At 29.1% G+C, this 15,262-nt stretch overlaps 1 protein-coding gene across 2 annotated transcripts in view; it reads left to right on the top strand.

Annotated features, from left to right (window-relative positions):
* Positions 1–15,262, top strand: part of tweek (transmembrane protein KIAA1109 homolog tweek) — a 94,590-nt gene that overhangs the window by 62,274 nt on the left and 17,054 nt on the right. For both annotated transcript variants that reach the window (XM_067050070.1, XM_024359413.2), the window contains exons 66-80: positions 385–655; positions 875–1,071; positions 2,179–2,408; positions 3,697–3,840; positions 4,176–4,292; positions 7,048–7,167; positions 7,601–7,780; positions 8,989–9,181; positions 10,605–10,724; positions 11,307–11,479; positions 11,567–11,665; positions 11,743–11,840; positions 11,934–12,095; positions 13,131–13,296; positions 13,926–14,023. In XM_067050070.1, coding sequence (XP_066906171.1) covers positions 385–655; positions 875–1,071; positions 2,179–2,408; positions 3,697–3,840; positions 4,176–4,292; positions 7,048–7,167; positions 7,601–7,780; positions 8,989–9,181; positions 10,605–10,724; positions 11,307–11,479; positions 11,567–11,665; positions 11,743–11,840; positions 11,934–12,095; positions 13,131–13,296; positions 13,926–14,023 — 2,368 coding nt within the window. The remainder of the gene's footprint in view (positions 1–384; positions 656–874; positions 1,072–2,178; positions 2,409–3,696; positions 3,841–4,175; positions 4,293–7,047; positions 7,168–7,600; positions 7,781–8,988; positions 9,182–10,604; positions 10,725–11,306; positions 11,480–11,566; positions 11,666–11,742; positions 11,841–11,933; positions 12,096–13,130; positions 13,297–13,925; positions 14,024–15,262) is intronic.

The raw sequence follows: 15,262 nt of genomic DNA, 5'->3' as shown, positions 1-15,262 counted from the left end.
GTTCTACTACTGGGTAGTTTCTCTACATCCTGTATCATATCATTATGTCATTATGATCAAATTTACTGGTTGTAGTTTTTTATACAGTTGTAAATATCAAAAAATAAAAAATAAATCTTTAGTTCCACTGATTAAGTTGTTTTCAAAATTAAGCATTTTTAAAGGTAGTGGTTTAAAAGTTTTGTTGCCTTAAATAAAACTGTTGTTTGAGGAATATGCTTGTATTTAAACATTCCAATCTCTCTGTAACCCACTAGATGTCTTATTCACCATGGGATGGGGGTTCAAATAAAATATTTTCAACTTCTCATTCTAGTTTAATATAAATATATGTCTAATTGTATTTGTTTGATATTCAGTAAATTATTTCTTTATATTTTACAGCCTGCCTGGGGTAGACATTTATTTGCTGAAGATTCTTGTTCAGCTGTGCTTGTTACTTTAGAGTCTACCAGCATTTCAGCTTGTAGTTGGGGATCTTTAGTTAGTAAAGGGAGATTCGTTGGTCTCTGTCTTCGATTCGCTGATGATTTTGAAACATCTCTTGATGATTGGAAACCAGATCCCTCAGAAGCATCTATGAACCTCTGTGTAGTATCTGAAGGAACCTATGAAGTCTGCAGTCGCACAGTTGCTGCTCAGAAAATTGATTCAGGTTTTTTTTTTTCATTATTCGTCATGTAAGATTATTTTATTTTTTTTAATATAAATTTATATTTGATGCTAATAATAGTAATTTAGCTCTTTATTTGTTACTTATCTCAAATTAAATCATTGTTTTATCACTGAAAGAATTTATTACAATTCTTTGTTTTATAAATGTGGAAGGTCAATATTAATTTTATTCTTTGTTGTATAAAAATTGGTTTTACAGATAACGCGAAATGGTTTCTCAATGTTCAGTGGGCTATGCAGGGCGTGGACATTCATTTGGACGTGAACATTGGTAAGCAGTTATCTGCCCTTGGTCACACTTTAACAACTCTAACTAGTTACCAAGAGGATGATGTTCCTAATCCTTCTTACGACAGTGATGAACCTGATAACCCGGACAACCCAGAAAACTCTCAGGTTAAAACTTAGTCTTATACCACTAACTCAATGTTGATAAAAATTTAAGTGAGGAGTTTACTTTCAAAAGGCCACATATCTAACTCTTAAAATATTCCAGTAAGGTGAGAAAACTAGTGAAATAATTATCTTTGTTTTTTCGTTCATTTTTTCTTTCTTGTTTAATGAGCAAAACTTCTTTGGTTATCAACGCCATTTATTTCTTATTTATTCCTGGTAATATATTTTTTTTTTTTCTATTTTTTGTTTATTTTTAGCTACCTATATTTGAATAAGAGATTGACATTTATTTCATATTTATTCCGGGTAATATTTAATTTATTAGTTTATTTTTTTTTTTAGCTGTTTATGCTTGAATAAGAGATTGACAGTGGGATCCATATATTTGTTTTTATTGACAATGTCATCTATGCACAGTCATATGAGGTCATGCACCCTGTAAAGAAAAGGCCTTGTTTTACTTTATAATTTACTTCAAGTGGTTTTTAAAAATATCCATCCAATTAACTACATCAAAGGTTCTTTTTATCATGAGGATAAGCCCAACCAATATTTTCAAGGCTCATCAGATCAGTATTGTTCATTACCTTGTTTGTTATGGATGACTTCATATGCCTGTTTTCTTTTCCATGAGCCGTTGGTACAGTTCCCTAAAGATTCTTCCACTATTTTTAATAAGACACTTAAAATCTATAAGACCTTTTGACAGAAATTCTGGGATATGATCATTTTGAATGGAATATTCTTAATAACATTGTAGTGAGTGTATTTGTCCCTTTTTGATTAAAACATTTGACTTGTCTTACCAGAGAAAGCGATTGATTCAGTTTTCTGGGGAAATTATTAGAGTATTTAATTCAGTTCATGCACATTAAATTAGAAATATTTAAAAAAATACACTTATTTATATTTTATGGTAATGTGCCCTTTTGAAAATAGGCCTTTCAATTTTCCAATAATATTAGAGACTGTCTTAAATCAATAATAGATTTCTTTAGCTTATTTCTGAAAAATACTTTAAATGACTGTGTTTGAACTTTTTTGACATAATATTATATAGTCCCTGATGAAAATGACTCATTTTCATTATTTATTTTTTTTTTAAAGGAAACACCATTAATCAAAAGGAATCGTCAAACAGTGGATGGATTTCCAGCTTTTGCTTTGGATCCATCTATTGATGCCAAGAAACGTTCTAAACTTATTGAAAAAGAAATGAATGAACAGGCCAAAATAATCAATGATCTTCGTAGCCTTGGTGCATCCCATGGAACAATTGAACAAGAAATGAAAAGATTACGAGAGTTAGAAGCAATGGTTTTTAAGGATTTCAGAAGGTATTTATGAAATCATAATTCTGTTTTTAATGGTTCAACCAAACCGGATAATTTGACATAACTTATTATATTATATAATTATTATTTGAAGTTTTCTTTAAAAAAAAAAAAAAAAAAAAACTTGTTTAACTCCTTAACGCACAATTTTTGAAAAAACTGGCCAAAAAAAAATCAATTTTTTTTTGTAAAAAAAAATTTAGAACATTGTCTTGGTAAAAAAAATATAAAAGTAACCAAATTTTTATTTTTATTTTGGATATTGGTCATAACACCTATCTCCCTATGTAAACATAGTCTAAAGCTATATATAGAGGATTATTACAGAGAATAAATATTTTATTATCACATTGTTATTTTTAATTCTCGATTATATTCGAGTGTGAAAAATTATAGCAGCATAGAATACAACACCACTCAAATTATCTTGAGTGTACTCAGTGTGGTCTGTTTAGCGCGCTTGATTTAACTTGAGCGTACAAGTTAAGGTTTAATCAATACATGTATGTACCAATTATGTACATTCAAGGATTATTCTATCAAAAGTTAATACATCCACTTTTGGAAAATTACGATGGGAGCATTTCATGTAGTCAAGTCTAAATGTGGTTTTATAGCATCTATTTGACTGGATAAAATAATTTTTAGATGTAGAATTTTAATTTGTCAAATAAATCTTTATTTTTGACCAGTAGATTTATTAACTTTTGACTGAATGGTCTCCATATCGCACATTCAGAATGTGAAAGAGGCTCAACTCAAAAACTGCTGTTTTTAAAAAATGACGTTTATGTGTTTACACTTTTCTAAACATAATAATATTGTCTGTTTTGAAAGTTTTTTGTGACTACTTTTTTAAGACTTAGTAACTTTTAGCCCATTGCCTAGCCATCTGAGTTATAGTAGAGATGGGCAGTACTTGATTACTTTTTTAAGGAAAAAATACAGATTTCTGTCAATCAGTACTCAGCCAATTCCTGAAAATTTTATCAAATTCAGAGTAATAGTATGACCAATTATGCTGGTATTTTAGAATTATCTCTTTCATTCCGAGCATTACCTTGACCTACATGGCTGGAACAGCAGGCTCTATAAGCACTCTAGCGATGACCTTTAACACTAGTAAAATGCCTGAAAAGCTGTTTTATTCAGTATATAGAAACTCAAAAAGTTCAATCTCATGTTTGTTTATTTTGATGATTCTATTTAGTACTTATGTTATATATTTAATAAGTAACTCTTATTACTATTGTTAGATATAATGTTTTAAAATAAATCATTATTTTTTTAGGGATATGATACAGAAGCTGAGAAGGCAAAGTGTGAAGTCTTCCTCGATGAAAAAGAAACTAATGAGCTCAAAATCAGCTACTTTCAGATCCAGGTCATTTATCGTTCCATCTCCTACTCCAGAACATCAATTGGAAATTGAAAGGTATTTTAAATTACTTTTAAATCACCTGACTTGAAAACCAAGAGCTTTTCATGAAGTTATTTTTTTTTTTTTTTTTGTTTTGTTTGTTTTGTAGATCTTGTGTTGGTTTTAGTCAATGAGATATCTAAAATTATCTTGTAATTATATGTGTTATTATTTTTTTTTGTTTTGTTTTGTTTTTAAAGCTTGCTTATAGAAAATTAAGCAAATTTAGTTAGTTTGTTTCAATTATACGTAATATAGAAAAATTAGTAAATATCTGAAGTTATGTTTAGATATTGTTTTCTTATTTTCACTTTACTTGAAGTTAAAATTTAGACTTTATTTTCTATCAGCCCTGATATTGATAAGAGCAGTTTTGGAAGCTCACCATCAAGCAGTATCTTTCCCAGGGGTCATCTGTCCCCAAACACAAGGGTCACATTTAGTGCAGATTCTCATAATTTTGCAAGGTAATATCACTCTTCTCAAATATTGCATTATTTTAATTTATTTATTAACAGATTGTAAAGAAAGGAAATAAAAACTCTTGTTAACGGCTAAATTAATTTTTAATGAACCATCGTTGCTCTTAAGAAATGTATTATATTTTATGTTTTACAACTTTCTTGAAGAAGCCTTCTTGGATTCTATAACTTTCAATGGTTTTTACTTATCCCAGTAGCAGTCTTCCACTCTTCAGGATTTCATTGAGTGACTAACATGATATAATATTAAAAGACTGAAAAAACAAGAGACTGTTTATCCATTCCGACTAGTTTGAGTAAATCATGAAATACTTTAAAGGATTTGTTAAATATATAACTTATTTCCAGAATTAAAAAGTGAAAACTGACATGCAGTGATGGAACTATAAATTCCTCCCATATCCAATCCTTACTATCTCATATCCTCTAAACTCCTCATTATGACACTCTTTCAAAGAGTGAAAAAATGGTCTAGTTATCTATCGAAGAATATAACAGTCATTTGAGTTCTATTCATGCATAATTTCTCCACTATTCACTGTCATCTCACATTGCTCTTATTCAGAATATATTTTTTTTTTTTTTTTTTTATTAAGGCAGTTGTAAATTTTCCTAATGTTATAAAAACTTTTTTTCCCCTCAATACAGCAGTATTAGTATTATTTGGTTGTTTTCTAATTTATTATGATTTTTCATCATACTATTTTTTATCACTACAATATTCTGAGGATTTTAGAATGATGTTTTATTATTTACTTCACTACAGGAAGGGGCTACCGTCCAGCGCTCCACACCATGACAAAATTAAATTACTTAAACATTATAGAGGAATTTATAGGGGGGCTCCCCCTTAAACTATTTAACACACTTTAGCAGCCATCCTCCTAAATGATCCCTGCAATATTGTATCACACAGGGCTCTAGATCCATTACTGGTATGGGATACATTTCGATGTATCTCTAACTCTGATACTTCACATATTTAAATATTGCCCTATGAAGATAATTATGTACATGTTAATCTGACTGTAAATATCCACTGTATTATCGTTGCACTAACAATTTTAAAGAATAAAACCTTTATATTAATAATAATATTACCATACATAATAAACCTTTAATAAATTACAATATTTATTTTGCAAAACTTAACCATCTTATTCAACCCTTCTGAAAAAAATGTTATTTTATATTTCATGCCAATGCAGTTTTTCAAATCATAAAAAGTGTAAATTTTATAGCATTTTTTTTCCACTGCATATCTCTCCACTCTTGAAGATTTTTATTATAACTGTTAGTATTTTCCTTTTAGCAGTTTTAATGAAAATATTTAATTAGTTGAAGAATGATGCTAGCAAATGTGGGGATCTAATGGCAAATTGAAACTTTTTTTTCTGTGAACTCTATAACTAGTAAATTAAGAAAAAATCGCTAATATACTTCTTTAGGATTTTGATTTTATGATAATTTAGTATAACTTTAACTTATCTGTGAATGAAATATATAGTTTTTCAAAGTATTGTTACTAAAGGAAGGTATTTCCATTAAACATGATTGCTAAACCTATTTCTGATTTTATTAAAGATGTAGGATTTTCAAAAAGGTCATTTTATTACCTAAAACGTAAATGTCTTCTTTTTATGTGAAGAAAAGTGTAAAAATATGCATTATTAGATTTTTCTCTATTTAATTAAGCAATTACAAAATAAAATTATGCTTAATAAGGATAACTTAATCTACCATGTAGGGACACACAAAGTATCTGTTAATAGTGCTTAATTTATTTTTTGTTGCAAGTTTTTGTTTGCATTTTGCATGTCGTGTTGTTAAGCTTACCATATCTATGTGTTACATTTCACTCTCAAGGTCATGTTAACAACTGTCAAAGCACCATATTTTATCTTCAAATGTGCTGTATCTATTCATATCCATTATTTACCCAAATGGATTTATGATTTAAACCATACTTCAATAAGCTAAGCTATATTATCTGCTTAATTGCTTTTGAAACTTTAGTTAGCTCCTGGCTGTTTTCTTCTTACTAAACTAACTTACTGTGTTTCTACTATATTTTTTAATTTCATATTTTTGTTTCAACATTTTTTTTTTCCTTGTTAAGGATTTTATGGAAGAGTTTTATTACTCCTTTCTTCATTCTCACTATGCATTATTTTTTAGATATTAAGTCATCAGAAAATTATTTAAAAAGTTTTAGTGAATTAAACAAATCAACTTTCATACACTATTGAATCTCCCAAAGATGTCTGCTTTGAAGTGGCCTACATTGCTATCAAATTCAGTTTTCCAGTATTTGATTGCTTAGAATTAATGATGAAGTGGTATAAAATATTTTCTAGGAGTTAATTCCCTTTTGAATTCTGAGCTTTTAGGTAAAGAGAATTAAAAAACTTGTTTTCTGGAAATTTTTTAAAGCTAAGAGTGTATTTTGATTAATTTATGAAATTAGATTATATCCATTCATGATATATTAATTTAATTTAGAACAACTGTTGTGTTATGTGTTATATTTCTGCCTTATATATAGCTTATATTTAACACTCATTCTTTGAGTTTTAAATTCAGTATAATCATAACAAATGTTTTTCTCTATTTAATGGTCAATTTAACAAACAATTAGTATATTTGATAGTTTTTGTTAGTTAGATAAACAAATTTATTGCATTAATTTTTTTTTTATAAGGCTTAATTTTTTTTTCATAATGTTTTTTTTCCATTATAGGCAATCTTCACTACCAAGCGCAAGTTCAGAATTGAGTCTTCCTATCGAAGAAAATTTACTTGAATGGCAAGGAGTACGTCATTCCACCGACAACATACCCCCCAGTGATACTGATCACAGGTTACTTAATGTTTATCAAATAAGTTTAGTAATATAGTTGAACGGTCCAATGGAGAAACGATGAGATGTTATAAGAGAAAAAAACAGTGTTATGAGTATTTTGCTCAAAATAATAATTTTCCTAATGGTGGCTTGTCACATTCTTGCACCAAGCCATTCTAATATTTTTTGTTGTTTGGATCAATGTTAAAAAAGTAATTTATTTCAGGTTGCAAAGATTTTTTTCCAATTCTTTTGTTTCTTTCCTGTAATGCTATGAGGTTTTTCTTTTATTGAATTTAAATGTTTATTCCCAAAATTCCTGCAATAACATTTTTTTTTTTTTTGTAATTTGCTTAAGTTATTTATTTTGTCAATATGAGTTTAATCATTTACAGATCATAATACCATATTATTCTACATTTTCTTCTTATACAATCAATGTATGTTACAGCACTCTTTTACTAGGAGAAGGTGAAAGTAGTACTACAGGTTCAACCCCAAGTACGGCACCAGCACAACAAAAACCTACGGAGCCCAATATAGACTTTGAATTAGACATTAAAGTTCTCATTAACAGGGGAAAATGTGTCTTGCATACCAAAGATTTAAATAAGGAAGATGAATTAAAAATGTATGTGTTACCATTTTAATATTTTCATTTTCAAGATTTATGAAACTTATGTTTTGATCTTTCTTTTTAATTGTATATACATATCAATTAATTAATCAAGCTCCAAGGGTTACTCCAGACCATTCATCCCTTCAACGACATTCATACAATGTTTTAAGTTTATCACACTAATGATACAAATCTTAAATGGTGGATGCAAAAAAGTGATTCTGTTATTTTCTCTCAGCATTAGAGGCTACATTGACACTACCTTGTTAGCAATATTTTCAGTAGCTAGTTTATGCTTTAATGGCGGGTAGGGGTTCATAAGGAACCTTTGTTAGCCCAACCGTGAATAGTGCTGGAAATAAAATAAATGACCTGCCGAATTTTGTTATTATTATATTTTAAGTAATTGAACATACAACTGTAAAAAAATATAAACTAGAAAAAAAAATATTTTTTAGAATTGCCTGCCTTTTAGAAGAGTTGGGCTAATTGCAATTTAGCTACAACTTCGGTATTTGGAACATCTATTTTTTATAGACCCAAGACTGAACAGATAAAGGGTATAAATTCTAAATTTGTTCAGTTAAAAAAATAATTGAAAAGTTGTAATTTTCATAAAAGAAAGAATCTTAAATTGTATTTCCCTAAAGTTAGTGGAAATGTACTTAGCACCACTGTGGAATAAATCGTCAATATAATCATCTTTATCTGAATAAATATTATTGATTATTTGTGTCCACATTTAAAATGTTGTATAGGAGTTCATTATGAACCAATTCATTAAGAAAAAACAGAAAATAATTTAAAATTTTTTTGGAGAAAAAACTGTGGCCATACTTGGATAATGATCCTCATGGCATTAGTATTGATTTTTTAGCACTTGAATCTAACACATTAAAATAATATAACAATAAAAATAAATGTTTACATCATTTCTTTTAATCCTATCACAGATGTACATGAAGTTTAAAAATGAGTTATAATAATTACTCTTAAAACACTTTCTGAGTAAATATGAGAAGTCATATTCTGAATATGACAAAGCTTGGGGACAAAAAAAAAAGAATAAAAATTACTTATTCTTACTTTTCTTCCATCATGTTTGATTTGCAATTTACCTTATTTATAAATATACATTTATTAACAGATGTATTACTTATTCTGCTAAGTAATTAATTTGTATAAGACTATCTGAGTGTTTTAAATGTTACCACTAATAGGCTTACAAGAATGAAAAAAGAGCGCAGCTGTTCTGGAGGTATGTTTGACTTTCCACCGACTTCACCAGGACTCAGCCGAAGGAGTCATAGCAGAAGTCATAGTAACACGACCGCTCATAGGCTGAGGCAGTTACAGGTTCAGGTTCCACTTGGGGACGTCACAATCTTCCATATTCCTGGGCTTGATGTCAAGGTATTGTCAATTGTTAGTTTTGTCCCATTATTGTATCTTTGTTCTTTTAAACCTGTAGCTATTGAAAAAAATCTTGACTGGTTTCTCTGATTTCTTTCATGAGAAATAATGAGCTTAGTATTTTATGGAAGATAATAGTAATATTTATGTAATAAATTTGGTATAATGCACTCTGTAGACTATTTTGCCTTATTAGGAAAAAAAAAAAAGAAAAGAAAATTGAAATATAGATAGATTGAAGGACCACATTTGATTTAATACTCACAAGGACTTTTACACTGCATATCATTCTGGTAAAAATAAAATGTATCTTAAAACATTATATAAAACAATCAAAAATATAAATTTTATTTACAATTTTCTCTGGCAACACTATCTTGAGATTCTTGTTCAATATAAAAACTTGAGGAAGGTGAAAGGGTAAGGTAATTGGAGAGAGAAATGTGTGAACTCACACATATATAATTATAGTTTATTCTTGAACAATGAAGTGTATTGAGAAAGAATAAAAAAAAAAATAGAAAAATATCAATGTGAGAGAATAGATGAGTACTAAGGAAAGAGGCTGTTAAATCCTTTTGTGAGTGCTCTAGTGACGACTACTTGTAATTTGTAATTTTAATTGTTTCCAATTTTCTCAATGTTAGGAAATATCCCATATTAGAAAACTGTTTACTCGCAATTTCTTGTTGAATATTATTCAAAAGCATTATAGCAGTCTGATGGTCACTGAGTAGATTGAAACTTATTGGAGCTACCCTCACAGTGTTGTTACAATCTGACTTCAGGCACCTAGTGGCCAAACTAAATTTCTCATGGGTCTATCTTCTATCTTTAATACAAATGAGCATTACCAAGGATGAATAATCCTTGTCCATTTCTGTTCTGCAAAAATCTAAAATAAATACCTTAAAAACTTACTTTCTCTAATAACTTGTGGCGATTGCCCGACAAATTTATTATAAGTTATCGTCCTGCAAGGTTTAAGTCAAATACCCTCAAAACTTGATTTCTCAAACTCAGCTGTAGGCAAATACCTTAAAAACTGTAGTTTCCATCCTGTGGGGATTTAAGGCATATACTCTTAAAGTTCACCAATCGTTCGTGGTTTATAGGTTGGCTCTATACCACGATTGTTCAGTTGGCCTGTCTAGCAAACCTAACCTTATAGAATGCATATTGTCCGATGTATTCTGATATTAGAGCATCTTGAATTTGTGCCTGGACTGAACATTTACCTCAACAGCATAGATAAATAAAAAAATGAACATTAGAATTGGATTAATCCTGCAGAGCATGTTATGTTGAGTGAAACCCATCTTTTGCAATTACTAACTGATTTTATTCTATTGTGAAATGGTCTTACCAGTATCGTTTGACTTTTGATATATTTTTTTCTATGATTATTTTTTTTTTTCCATAGGTTCATTATGAATCTAAAACTGTTCCTGATTTAAGTAAATTTGAATCTCCGAGAAGAAGTGTTTTAAAGAAGGCTGCTCTTTTTGCTTGGGCTACACTCCAATCGATTCCAGAAGAAACAGTATGTTTAATTAGATATTAATTATATTTATTTATAAAAATTTTTAAAACAATTTAGTGAAAAAAAACCTGTTGATAGTAATTTTTCTATTACAATAATATCTATGTAATTGTCAAAAGTTACTAGCTTTGCCTTTACAGATAAATCATCATTGATTTATTTTTATTTACTTTCCTAGAAGACCACTAGTTTTTTTTTAAATCAATTTATAGTATTTATATTTACTATTTAATATTTATGATGTATCCTCTTTATTTATAATGGTGAAGGTGGTATCTTTGACCTTAGAATTGATTAAAAGAAAGCTTGGTTGTGAGGTGCAGTCTGTAAAGAAAAACACTGAGAAACCTTAGTATAATATAAACACTGGGACACTTAAGTATAATACAAACATATTTTAGTGTGTCCCAATATCTCTGCCTGAGTTATTGAGCGAGTCAATCATTACAATAAATTTATTCTGATCGGTGTGGTTTTCATTCCTGACCACTCCTCATACCAAATTCTCAGTGATTATTTATTTATAGCTCATGGATTATTGGCAGATTAAATATATATGTTATATTAATATTTTTTCTTCAGGTTATTTCACCTCATATTCTAGACTTCTTGGAACAGACATTGGAACCCATTCCTCCTCACGAAAAGAGTCCTCTTCAATCACATGGTGGAATGTTTGAAAACAATACTCAGTATTATGCTTCTTTCCCAGTGGATGTTATTGTATATTTTCATATGCAGCCATCAACATTTAGGTAAGTAGATCATTGAACAGTGAGTTATAAATTTATATTCTTGGATAATTTCAATTATATTATGCATTAATTAATTATTTTTTCCAGATTTTCTTGTTTACCTGTATCCCGAGTTGAATGTATGCTGCAATTACCCTCTGTTGATATTGTTTTTTCTTCAAAGAGGGCTGATTCTCAAACCCCAACGTTTGTATTTCTCAAGTAAAGATAGTTTTTATTATTCAATCATTTAAATTATTCAATGAAATAATGTCCTTTGTTAGGCCTGGTGCTCACGGGACAATGGGTGGTATCAGTGTTACTAGCTGCCTCTCGGACTTTTCTCTTTACATATTCCATCCTTATGGAGGCAAAAAATCAGGTACAGTACTCTGCTAAGTTTTTTAAATGGGCAATGCTTATTTGTATTATGTTATAACTATGAGTTTCCCAATTATATCTTGTTTGACTACAGGTGTGAAAGAAGCCCAGTGGAGTCCTTTACAAGATAGTGAAAGAAAGGATTCACTAAGTGTTAATGTGGAATTTGTCAAATTACATCTGTCTCGATCCCGTAAAGTCAATGTTGAATCGAAAAGTGCTTCTGAACATGGTCAAGCTGTAATTAGATTTTCAAGTAGGTATCTAAGTCTTACAGTAATCATTATTAATTGAAAAAAATATTGGTCATGTATATATTATTATATGATCATTAACTATTTAAAAATTGATTAATATATGACTTTCTTCATTTCGTATATTAGCTAATAACCATTAAATTAATTTTACATTATTAACTTTGCATCATCATCCATCCCCACCTTTAATAAGAATCTTGAACAATTTTTCTGTCATTATATTTGTATTAATAACTATTAATATCTCTTAGTTTTTAAAAAAATTTACAGTAGTTTAATTTAATTTAGCTTAAAATTTCTAATTTATCCTTCTACTGACAATTAAATAGATTACCAGTCATACAATAATAATAATAATAATTATGCAATATTATCTTCTTTCTTAATGGTAGGAGACTGCCTCATTCTTCTTAAGATGAAGCTATTTTACAGTTGGAAATTCATTTCTGCTTACACATCTCAGTTGATCATATTATTACTAACTGTAGCGTTAATAGTTTCATCTCTATGGAGCTTAATAGGTTATTTACCCAAAAGTTACCTTGTTGTGCTCATCTCTAAGTTGTACAATTCGTGCAATATAGCCATCATCCACTGTTCACTTGGTTGAGATTAATGGTTTAAAAAAAATATATTTCTTACTGATTTTCTTAATTTTTTCACTTGTTATTTATCTTCAATAGTTATATTTCTGGGATATAAAGTTCTTTTTTGTTTTATGAAAATTGAAGACATTAAGTGTTTTTAACTCAGATAAATGCAACTATACAAACAGACGTAACCATCTTCTTTGATCAAGTCAGTCATGCAGTTTTCATTATCTTGAATTCAACGAGTTTATTCTACACCCATTTTGACTGTAAGCAAACTGATGGGTGAACTCGGGATACTTGAAAGCTGTACTTTTACCCAGTACAGTACATACTTTTACCCCTCGGGATACTTTTCAGTTTAAAACAATTAAAACAACATTTTCAATATTTCTTTTTATATAATAATAAAATAAGTAATTATTTAATTTTTTTTTTATTTAGCTATTGTAGATATTGGGTCAGCTTCTTTCAAGTATGACATGAGGAGATTGACGGAAATCCTTGCATTTCCAAAAGCTTGGTATCGACGAAGCATTATGAGGAGATTATTTCTTGGTGACCTTAGCACAACAGCGACTTATAGTGACGGAGATGATTCAGATACTGGGTAATAATAAATTTTTCTTTAGTCTAATGTGAAATGTATTCAGTTGGGTGGAGTGTGATAAATGTAGAAACGGGACAAATTTAAAAGTCCTATGAGAAGTAGTGGCATTTAGGGCCTTGAAAACCTTCTGTTACTTTTTTCCCTTTTATACATATGTCTTATGTATTCTTGTAAGTTGTATTTTTAAAATTAGAGATCATAATTATTGGTGAAAAGAATTAGATTTTAGCTTCAAAAATTATGGCAAAAAAGTTAAATATCAATTTTGTTTGTTTTTTCACTGGGCTTCATTTACATTTTTCCCATTGCAGCTATTTTTATGTAAATGTAAGGCAATTTCCACTTTTTATGATAGGATAGGATGCAAATTGTACTTTGTTTTGTAAACAAAATAAGAAATTTGCAGCATGAATTCTAAAAAGTTTCCAAAACTTAAGGGTGCATTTAATTCAGCTTAAAACAAACTACATATATATATATATATTTTTTTAATACTGAAATTGTGTTTTCTAATGAGGACTTAACAAAAGTTGAAAGTCTTATTATGAAATATAAGGTTATATTTCCCCCACTCCATTCTGATGGTATTTAATAATATATATTTTATTCATATGACATTATCTTTTTAGGGAGCCTCGTTATTATAGCGACAGAAACCCAATATTATCAAGAGATAATCTAAGGTTAAATTTTGACAGTGAAAGGAGCAAAATGCGCTTTAGGCCAGGTAATAAACAATTATTTTTTTAATCTAATTAGTAATAATGCAGTGCAGTGTGTTTCCTCCAAATAATGCCCATTCATTTTGGCATTTTATTTATTATTTTTTATTATAAAATATTGTTTTGGGATGTACTAATTAATATAATATTCTCTACATTATAAAATAGGGGAATTAGGCACATGGAATATGGTCCAAGTGCAATCCAATGAAACTCAAATGGTGACGTAAATGTAGAAATAAATAAGAACATTAATATAATGTAAGTAAAAAGTAAATGGAAAATTACAAGAGTATATAATGAAATGTAGAAATTTAGTAAGAAAAATAAAAGGTTATAAACAATAAATGAAAACGGAAATAATAACAGATAAAAAGGAAAAATATAAAATACAGTACAAACTAAGAGATGAAAAAGGGAGATAAGATTCTTGATTTTATTCTTATCCCCCTTTTTCATCTCTTAGTTTGTACTTTCTTTTATATTTTTTCTTTTTATCTGTTATTATTTCTGTTTTCATTTATTGTTTATAACCTTTTATTTTTCTTATTAAACTTCTATGTTTCATTATATACTCTTGTAATTTTCCCATTTCTTTTTACTTATATCAAGTGTTTGTATCCTTTTCAGCCCTGATGAAACCCTGCAATGTGTGGCGAAACGTTGGCTCAATTTAAATAGTCATTACTATTTGAGTTTCATTTGACCGCACCCAAATTATATTCCATGTATTACTAAGATTTATGTATATACTATACATGGTCGGTCAATCAGCAATCTTACAGTAATATTAATTAATAAAAATATCTGACTTAATTCTTTTAAAAAAAAATCAGAGCAGAACAAATTCAAGGGAATAATGTTTAAATTAGTGAAAACAGTCCGATAGGAGGTTTATAGAACCAGATTTATGTTAATTGAGTGTAATTAAAACCTTCCTACCTTTTAATTCCAAGAGATTGAATCATCAAAAATTACAATGACACAATGTTGTAAATTGGGTAAACTTTTTTTTTTTTTTTCCCTACACCACAGGAAGTGGGCTATTACGCCATTTTCCTTCTGGCAGCCCAATACAATTTTATTCGTCCTCTTAGTTCGTCCGTATCTCGCTCAACATCCACCAGACCAACACACGCCAAAAGATGGTCCCCATCCATGTCCCCCATGTTGCATAGAGGACATTTCGGGGAATCAACGATGCCAATTCGATGGAGGTGTTTTTGGAGCAGATCATGGCCTGT

This window comes from Halyomorpha halys, unplaced genomic scaffold, assembly GCF_000696795.3.
Source record: "Halyomorpha halys isolate HHAL.00 unplaced genomic scaffold, Hhal_1.1 Scaffold100.1, whole genome shotgun sequence".
Classification (NCBI taxonomy): domain Eukaryota; kingdom Metazoa; phylum Arthropoda; class Insecta; order Hemiptera; family Pentatomidae; genus Halyomorpha; species Halyomorpha halys.
The sequence above is the reverse complement of the archived record's forward strand: the minus strand, read 5'-3'. Positions and strand labels throughout refer to the sequence as shown.